Source organism: Podarcis bocagei, assembly GCF_964188305.1.
Source record: "Podarcis bocagei genome assembly, chromosome: 11".
Taxonomy (NCBI): Eukaryota; Metazoa; Chordata; class Lepidosauria; order Squamata; family Lacertidae; genus Podarcis; species Podarcis bocagei.
In genome coordinates this window covers 11,681,803-11,691,855 of record NC_138136.1, presented here as the reverse complement: position 1 = coordinate 11,691,855, position 10,053 = coordinate 11,681,803, and the positions used below count along the sequence as shown (strand labels likewise).

The following is a 10,053-nucleotide window of genomic DNA, read 5'->3' as shown; positions in this document are numbered from 1 at the left end:
CAGAACATCCTGGTTTTAACGTTCATAATGTGCTATTAAAATGCGACACCAGAGGGCCCTGCAGAGCAAGCAGCAGTAGGGGAAATAAGTGTTTTGACGGGGGAAACAAAAAATGCTTTTAATTTTCAGGCATGCCCTGCAACGTTTTAGAACGATGCATCCAATATTGTTCTAATGGCGTTAAAAAGGTCAGTGTGGATTCAGCCCCAAATACTTTGAGGGCTCTCCCTAGAGAGTCATTTTACCTCTCTTGTTCTGTTAATGTATAAGGAGGTTTGTGCCTGCAGAGGGAAAAGGGCAAAAAAGGGTTTAAGTTAGGTGTGCTTAATTTTGGGTGTATTCGTCCTGCACCTGGTTAAGCATATGAGAGCAACTTGGCACAATCGAAACTATAGACACCTGTGTTTGAGGCAAATTTGCTCTTGGCCAAAGCCTAGCCTATGTTGGGATGCTGCAAGGAGACTGTTTGCTGCCGGAAGGTCAGATTATTACAACTGTAGGTATTCTATAAGCTATAGACCTGAACATGGCCAGCAAAGGGACTGACCTTACCTAGAACTGTCTGGTGTTTTTTTGTTCCACTGCCTTTTCCCCAGACAGGGATTTAAGACAGCTTACAGATAATATAAGAACAGCTAAAAACACTTTTAAAAAACAATGAAACATTAATGGAATTAACACATATATGTATCTACTAAAAAAATTAAAATATATTTAGTTTCTTTTGTTACTCCCCCCCCCCCCAAGTTTGTCGTGATTGCCTTACGCATCACTGGTGGAAAAGGTAAGATATAAGTATTTATTTTTTAAAAAATGAAAGTGTCACATTAATGAGGGAGGGAGAACATGTTTCAATGGGTAGGGAAATGTTAAGTACTGTACTGGAAGCCCATTACATGCATAATTGTTGTCTTTGCCAGCACATACTACATGTCAAATTGGCAGAAAGAGGAAAATTGTCATTTTCTCCAAAAGCTTTCTGAAGGAATCTAGTATGTCAACTTCTTATGCTACTTAGAACAGTGGGACTAAATCCTAGCTTAAGTGACAGCATCAAACTCAAATTACTTGCATGTAAATTCTACTGAAATCAGCTTGTATTTAGGATTCTTTACAGATACTGTGCCTTATCCCTGCCACTCAAGTCTGTCAGTTTTAAAAGGCAAAATTGGATATATTTTGAATTTTGATGTTTTTGAAGGACCAGTCATCACCATAGTCAACAGTTTTCATATCAACACTTTTATCAGGCATTCAAAGCAAATATTGTACTATCTGATTTTGTTTTCAAGGCCACTACTTCTAAATTCCGGATAAAGTGTATATACAGGGGACAATATTCCAAAATATTTTGGGGGCTGCTTCACCTACTTACCTTACTTCCTTAGATGTTGTCTTTTTGGGTTTTTTGGGTTGAAAGTACAATAAAGCTGTTTCAATGCCAAAGAATTCTATCCATTTTAAATGGATGATTTTAAAGTTACAATTCTTGGCCAAAAGTATTGCCCAATAAGCACAACTGCTTAGGCAAGTATATATCAGCATAAATGCTCATTGTTAAAATAATTTTAATTATAAAAATGGAAAGAATCCTATTCAGTTTTAAACACATCACTACATTTGCCTTATGAGAACAAGATTTACAGTCGTAAGTTGCACATAAAGGGTTTATTTTAAATGTTTTAAGGATAGAGTTACATCATAATTATAAAAATTACTTACAGAATTAAGTAACAGATTTAAAGTGTTTATACTTCTAAATGCAGAGAACAGGGAACTGTCTACATTGTTAAAAAATAAAAAAATGAAACCAAGCTCTAGAGATGAAGTCATTTACCTAATTTTAAAATGTGAACACGAAGACCTTTGAACTATACACATACCAAGAACCATCCAAATTGCACTAATGATGTAAAATACAAAAAAGCACAGCATTTCCAAGGAACCACAAATCATCGAAGCTTTTTCTCTTTTTTTGGGTTCTCTGAAATGGTTGCAATTAATGTATCCCTGGAGAAGCCTTTATTTTTCAAATGTACCAATTTAAGAAGGCTAAGCAATTTATTCAGTGAAAAAAAGGCTTTTTCCATCATTGTTTGGGGAGGGGAGTGTCGTAATATGATTCTACTTCAACTTAATTTAGGATTTGGCACAAAAAAGCATACTGTTGAATTTTACTGGTTTTTTATTTCATTTTGAGCAAAGTACATGGTCCCTTCAAACGCTGCATGACACATACAACTGGAAAGTTACCTCCTGTTGGCACTATGTTTGCCTCACCAGTGCATTTATCCTACTAACCACCATTAAAAACAGCACAATAAGCAAATTCACAAAGAACACAAAATTAAAAAAACCCGAAACTAAAAACCTAAACATTTTTTTAAACATGCAACTTTTAAGTTTGTTACATTGAACATTCTACCTTCTAAGCATGCAAAAAAGGGGTGGTCTGCATTTTAAGTTTGTCTTTTAAAAATTGTACAGGGCAGCCTGACATCACGCAAAACACACAATATACAATACTACAGCAGGTAAATGGAGAGAAAGGCCAGTAACTTTTTATACAGATCCATAGCTTGTGCCACCACAAGCCCCGTGATAACTCGGAAAATCATGTTGAACCCCTAAGAAAAGGAACCAACATTTAGTTACCAGGGTAACAAGCACTGCATGCAGATCTGAAACGTGAGCCTAAAACAAAGCCCAAAGCAGATTGGCAGGGAGTAGAATCAAGTCTCAAGCCTCAAAAAAAAAAAAAAAAAAAGGTGGTTTAAGCTATCAAAAAAGCAGACAATGTGGACACTTTAAAAACCATAAAATTTACACAGAATATAGATCACTCTCAACTGGCAGAATGTGGTGTATTGCAGAAAACCTCCAATTGGAAACTCTTTGAATGCAACATTTTCGGTCTACCTAATCCTCAGCAATCCTGGAGGCACACCTGGGATTCACCGTTAATGTAGCCCGCAATTCAAAGTACTGTGTTTCGTGTATCTTGTGTGTGGTTCAATACACTCACTCATTCTTGTGCCACAAATATCAACTTGGGCTCATGGAGCCAGGCTCAGCTTTTGAGATTTACATGCAGGACTCTAAAGAGTCAATAGAAAACATACAGATCTGCAGAATGAAGGAGGAAACAAAACAAAACAAAAACCACTGGGTTGCAAATCTGCTCACTTGGTTCAAGAACACAGGAACATTTATGACTCAGGTACTTAGGGCTTAAGGACTGCATTTGAGAAGCTCTTCATGGAAAAGACTACAGCCTGCCTTGGGGGTTGCCCATGATGAAATACTGTACACAATGCAACAGCAGCGATGGGACAGGAAAAGTTTAAGATACTGTATTTATACGGTATTTATTACCATTAAAGAGCATTAATGAGGCACAAGCCTTAAGGCTACAATATGAAATCAGGCAAAATTAAAAAAAGGAAGTTTAAACCACATGGAGTTTAATATGTATACCCACACCAGAGGTAATTTGGACCTCAGAAGGCTGATCAGCAACACTCGTTTTTTGTTTTACCTTCTAGCTATATATAAACAATGGTGCTTGCTTCTCAGTTACATGTGCAGACTGCAATGCCCTGCTTCAGCTTTGCTGCTGTTTGATATTTTTCCACTGATTACTTTAAAAAGCTGCCACACCAATCTACTACCTTACAAATTAAAAAAAGAAAAAAAGAAAGAAGGGGGGAGAGAGAGAAGAAGAATTTTTTGTGGCTGTGGGCTGCTTATTTACATCCACAATCTGCTGCAGATGACTGGACCGCCTAGCTTTTGTCAGGCAGTACCCCACTAGCATGCAGAACCCCCGTGTCCTTTTAACGAAGTTCACGTTAAAACAGCATACTTCAAGCAAAATACAACGTACAGCACAAAAGGCGACAACAGGTTTGAGTTTGTATAATGTCTTGTCTGGGTAAACCCCAAGAAGAAAGGCCAGAAAGAGGGGTGAGGGGTGGGGAAGGTAGGTGCCTTCTTGAACAAAACACAGTAAAATGAGAAGGAATGCAGCAGATCAAAGTAGAAGGCAACAAATGATTCTCCTTCTCTGCAACACAAGCCTTTAATGTACGAGGACTCTTCTCTTGTGAGGTTTGTCTTTACACGTAACAGATTTAAGTCCACACACAAGAATCTAGGTTGCTAGTTTTGAAACTGAGACACCCAGTAGTTGCTGCGGAGAATTTAACATTAACATGGAGTTCTAGACTGCTAGGGCACCAAGCGCCTGTATTCTGCTAAAAGTCAACCAAAAAAAAACACCCTACGACATTGAGAACTGAAGGCATCCTTGCTTTGAATGTTTTGACCAGGTCCTACAGTTGCAAATATGCGCTCTTACTCTGCATTCAGCTGCATTATATGTATGCCACGTTCTATTTTCCTGCAACTAAAATGTACAAAATTCTCATGTGATAGTAGCTCAACAGTTAACCTGAACACAGTACACCGATGTTAAATTGGGTTAGGCACTCCTTAACACTGCTTTAAACATATTATAGTCATCTTTGCCCAAACCCTGTGAAAACAAGGACTGCCAGACAAGAAAACTTAATACATACATGAAAGTAATAATATCAAGCTAGACTTGCATGTGGCAGTTGAATAGTTATGTGAGACAGTGAGGGAAAGTTATATTTGGGGTGTGGGGGGAAATCAGATTAATGATTATGTTGCTAGATCCGCTTTACACAGCTTGAATTTGCAGCTGCCGTTTTCTCTAACTTCATCCACATACCCACCAGAAGACTTCCTCCAAGAAAGGGAGTTCCCTTACACAAAATGTGTCATGTTCACATAAAAGTCTATTTGTATAGTTCACAATGGAATAGTTTTCCTGGCAGAGATTGTGGGCTCGCAGGGACATTTAAGCTTTCAAATAAACTGGAAAGCACTTAAGTCTTTGTGTCTACAAATTTTACATTGAAGTTCCACAAGTTTGGCAAAAGTTTGCATGGTGGTGTCTAAGATGTCTTCACCAAATCATAGACATAAATATGGAAATCATCGTCAAACTTGATGAAATAGACCGAGGGTTTGGCTTCCACCTGATGAATGACCATGCCAGTCCTTTTTGAGCCATCTTCTTTGGCATATTCCACTTGTTTCCCCACTAGGCTGTCCACAACTTCGCCAGGCTCCCGTTCTGCTGGAGGTGAATCATCTGTGAACACAACGTTTGAGTTAAAATGCAGCAAGATTTTATAGAACAGATGCTCATAGTCAGCTCAACGAGTAATAGTTTACTACGTGCTTCAGCAATTAAATGTTCATGGCAATGTAAAAAACCATCACAATGGTTTTGTCTTCTAACCCAGGGAAAATAAACAACTGGATATACATATATGATATTCCTCTTATCCAATTTGTCTCAATTTCACAGTAACCATCTTAAATACAGATTATGGTAAGGACAGACAGAATGAATGTTGCATAACCTAATTCCTGGAGGTTTATCAGCTGTTGGCTATACTGCTGATCTGACAACATATCAACCTGTTCAGCTGAGTAGTTAAGCTGTACATTCAACCTGAATTAAAAGTTGGAATGTGAAAGCCATGCTGAAGTTTCTTTGCCTGTTCATTTATATTCGCTCTACAAAATGTTCCCAGTATCAGAATCCACAAAGTATTTTTTTAAAAACGTTGTGGTTGGTGCTGTCAAGCATTACAGTATCAGTTAGAGTAACTCCCTCAGAATCTTATCTTCCTAGACTCCAAATAGTCAATTAAGGGAAAAAGTTAGTATGGTAAGCCTAGCATTTCTGGGCTCTCCTCCAAACCTCAAATTACCTCAAATAGTACTTCTTTTGGCCTTATGCTCCACAACAAAGGAGATCGCTTTATAAATAACCCTTTAAAAGCGAGAAGAGGGAAGGGTGGCTTTTCCATCACCTCTTCCAAGTTGGACAAATTAGGCACCACAAAATACTCCTCTGAAGCCTGCAGAATACCACTTCAGACATACTGTATATGTCAGTGGCTCCATAGAATTGAGAGTCAAACCCAACAGCTCACGATCAAATCCTGAACCATGATTTGTATTTATAAGAAATCATGACAGGTGAGTGACCAGATTCTCATGTAGCGCCAAATCATGACTTGGTGCAAACCTTCATGTTCTACAACGGATGATCCCAGCTGCAGCATTCTTCCACCAATCCTGCTGCTATGCTACTTGGGGCTAAGCCATGGTTTGGTTTAGTGTTAAAGCCAAACCACGGCTCATAGTTTATCTCACTGCAAACTTCACTGTAGCTGAAGTTTTTTCTTGGTTTGTCTCACTTCAAACAACAAGCGGTAAACAGTGCTCCAATTCTTCTACAAACTCTCAATGCTCAATGTCAGACATTTTAAACGTGTTTTCTTTCTTTACATAGAAGATAAAATACTGGCCAACTTACTGGAATCAGGCATAATACGGAGATCACCTTCTTTATAGTCATCTAAGAGCTGGTACATGTACAAGACAGGATCCTTCTCATAGGTAATATAAAACCATGTGTTCATTATTGGTGCCCGAGCCAAGACCATTCCCCTCCACTCATCTTTTGAACCATCTTCGGTTTCAAACATATGCTCCACTGCTTTGCCAATCATCGTGTCTGCCAGGTGGGCATCACTGATTCGAGATGAAGCTGGAAGAGAAACACCAATATCTGATTAACATTCTGGTAGAAGCATGGCTACTACATCTTAAAGGAGGCCAGGAAAATAGTGTGCCTAATGCAAGACTAAAGGTATTGCCCAGAATTCAAAGCTACATCATTCTTCTGGTTTAATCCACACTGAGGTATAGGGTTTTTTTTCTATCCATGACTACATACTGAACAATTTCTAACCATGGCATCCATATGTCCCCCTATTTCAGCCATTATCCTTTGGAAGCTAAATTCTAATTTGACACACCAAAGTTAACTCAGGCACCATGCACTGAATAAGCCCGTTTTTCATGCTTTTTATGAAGTGGTCTCTAGTCATAATAAAATTGATAATCTTTAAGGTGTCCTAATGATCTCTGTTGTTGTTTTTAAGAGATAACGAGAGAGTGGCCAAAGTCCCTTTACTGAATTTTTAACATTATGGGAAACATGGATACCATTGTTGTAGTTCTAAGATACTTACTGCTAACTAAGAGAGGCAAATGTTAGAAATGTGACAACATGGTATTTTATTAAAATGGAAAATACATGCATAAGCCCTAGGGAGCACTGAGAGTGGCTCACTGGAATTTATTTATTTGCAAAGTAGGTTAGGCTTAGAGGTCGTGACTGGCCCAAGGTCACCCAGTGAGCTTCATGGCCAAGTGGGGATTTTAACCCTGGTTCCCCGGGTCCTATCTCTAACCACACCACCACACTGGATCCTGGTCCCAGTACTCATTATTTTAAAAGGTTGAATAAATATTATATTAACTGAGATCATTAGACAGAAGTAGCCATTACTGGTTGTGAAGGGGGAAAAAGAGCACATCACTTCTAACCATCTTCTGGATATTAGTCAAAACCTTCCTTTTAGGTTGTAGCTTGTATTGGCTTTAATCCACTGATGTAATGCTGTTCCCTATGGTTCTTCTGGGGTTTTAAAAGTATTTTTGAAATTGATAATTTTAAATTCATTGTGAGCTACCTTAAGTTTTTTTATTGGAATGAAAGTTGGGGTATATGGGACTTAAATAACACACACAAATTCAGCCCCATCGAGACACTTACCAACTCTATCTGGAAGCACTTCGAGTGCCGAAACCCTTTCGTCTTTGTGCAGTTCTAGTCCATAGACACAATCAAATCCATCATATTTGATAAGGTAGAGGGAGGGATTTACAGGAACCTGGTCTAGGACAGTGCCTTTCCATTGTGTCACGGGTCCGCTCCCTTCTTTCCATCCATGCTGTATTCTGCAGCCCACAATATTTCTTCTAGGTTGCGACATTGGTTTGCTTGGTCCCACGTTGTTTCGATGCTTTCTATGTTTATAGATACACAAACATAACTATTAAAGCAATAATTAGTTTATGGAATGAAGCACCTCAAAATAAGAATATATTTTAACCAAGCCATATATGCAAGCTTATTTTCAGGACGTGCCCAGGCATGCTTGACCTCCCCTTCAGAATTGTGGCATCCTAAGTGAATGGCATTGCTGCCTTCTCTCCTACCTGATGTTTCCAGATACAGCCACGTTTTGTATTTCCAGTATTGGTCCAGAACCCACAGCAGCAACAGCGGATCTGGGTGCAGTCCATGAATACTTCCGTTCTAACTAAAAGCTATAGTTTAGCCAAAGAAACCAAGGCAATGACGCCACAAATGTGGAATTTGATTGCCACTCCTCAATACTTTTAAGACCCATCTTTTCACTGAGACCTGTAGAAGTTAACTGTGACCTGGATTGTAGAATTGGAACTGTAATCATTAGCATTTTGCTGGCTACTATATTGTTTGTGTTTGCTTTCAATAAATGTTTTGAAGGAAATTTATGTTTAAGTGCTTTAAATGGCTCTAATAATATAGTTTTATATGCACATGCTGATACATAATTTATAAATCACTTTGGAGACATATTTTGCCTGAAAAGTAGTCTAAGTCAAACACATATATGGGAGCTTATTTCTTAACATGCACTCATTTTCATATTGTGTTTTTTGCTCACCAGTGCCTACACAGCTGCAAATGCTCAAAACTTTGTCGTAGGCCTTACCAATTAATGAATGTGTACATATCTGTCTGTATAGTCTCTGAAACCTTTCAGAAAGGTTTTTCCTATTTTGATTTGCTGTTTTGCAGATTATGAAAATGTTTATTTTTGTACTGGTAGTCTTAAACTGCTAATAAGTTATGTGAGAAAGTATTCTCTTTCTAATAGAGTCTGTACTCTTCGCTATCCCAAAAGCTGTAGCACAGATCTTTGCAAACTGTGTGTCACAACACATTAGTGTGTTGGCTGCAGTGTGCAGGTGTGTCGGGTGAATGCTCCCCGCACTCCTCCCAGGGCTAGAAAGGGGTTAATTTAACCTCTGGTTTGTTAGTAAAACTGAACTGATGTCGTGAAATGATCCATGTCTAAAGAGTGTGTTACCAACATGAAAAGTTTGGAAAGCTCTGCTGTAACATAACCCTTCTTTTACCCACCTGGTGACAAGGTGGTGTGACCCAAGGTGGCATAGAGCTGCTTTGCCTCATGCAAGTGAACTTCTCCGTTCCCAGTTTTTGGCAGCATCTCCGAAAAGATTTATCCCTTACACTGGGGAACCATCTGGAGCAGCCATTATGCTTGTGTGGCAGCAACCAGGGGTTGTGAAGGAATTAGCCACCCTAGTGTGCCTGAATGGAGGTCCTGTCTACGAGCATATGGGACGTGAGATCCAAGCCACGGAGAAACACATAAAGAGCTACTAAAGGCAAGTTTTATTGTGAAATGCTTGATAACCGACGAAGCCCTAACTAATCAGACAAGTCCTAAGGTCAAGTTTATACGGGACAATGGAAAATTTCAGTCATGCTGCTTCTTTTTAGTTCTACTAAATTCCAAAATATTTCTACTGCACTTCATGGGATTTTATATTGTATTTCAAACGTGAACTACTTGTTTATTTATTTAATTAACACACCACCCTTCATTCAAGGATCACAGGGAAGTTTACAATACAAAAACACAAAAATGCATTAACATAGTAACAAACAAAAACAGTACCACCACCAACCCCGGTTTAAAAGGCTATGGAGAAGAGTAACGTTTTTCACCTGGCGCGTAAAGATCTGCATTGAAGGCATCAGGTGAACCTCCCTGTGGAAAGCATTAGTCAAACGGGGAGCCACCGAAGGCCCGTCATCATGTTGCTGCCCAGCACATCTCTCGTGGAAGGGCACATGAAGAAGGGCCTCAGCTAGTAATTGTAGGGTCAACATCAGTCCATATGAGGAGAGGTGGTCTTTGAAGTACTGCAGCCCTGAGCCGCTTACGACTTTAGAGGTCAAAACCTGCACTTTGAATTGGGCCCAAAAACTAATCTGCAACCAGTGCAGTTGGGTCAGGA

At 39.1% G+C, this 10,053-nt stretch overlaps 1 protein-coding gene across 2 annotated transcripts in view; it reads right to left on the bottom strand.

Moving 5' to 3' along the window:
- Positions 1–1,649: 1,649 nt before the first annotated feature.
- SPIN1 (spindlin 1) overlaps positions 1,650–10,053 on the bottom strand; it is a 33,211-nt gene continuing 24,807 nt past the window's right edge. For both annotated transcript variants that reach the window (XM_081213876.1, XM_081213875.1), the window contains 3 exons: positions 7,730–7,983; positions 6,422–6,655; positions 1,650–5,182 (listed from right to left, as the gene is read on the bottom strand). In XM_081213876.1, the coding sequence (XP_081070002.1) occupies positions 4,983–5,182; positions 6,422–6,655; positions 7,730–7,983 (688 nt within the window). In that variant the 3' untranslated portion in view covers positions 1,650–4,982. The remainder of the gene's footprint in view (positions 5,183–6,421; positions 6,656–7,729; positions 7,984–10,053) is intronic.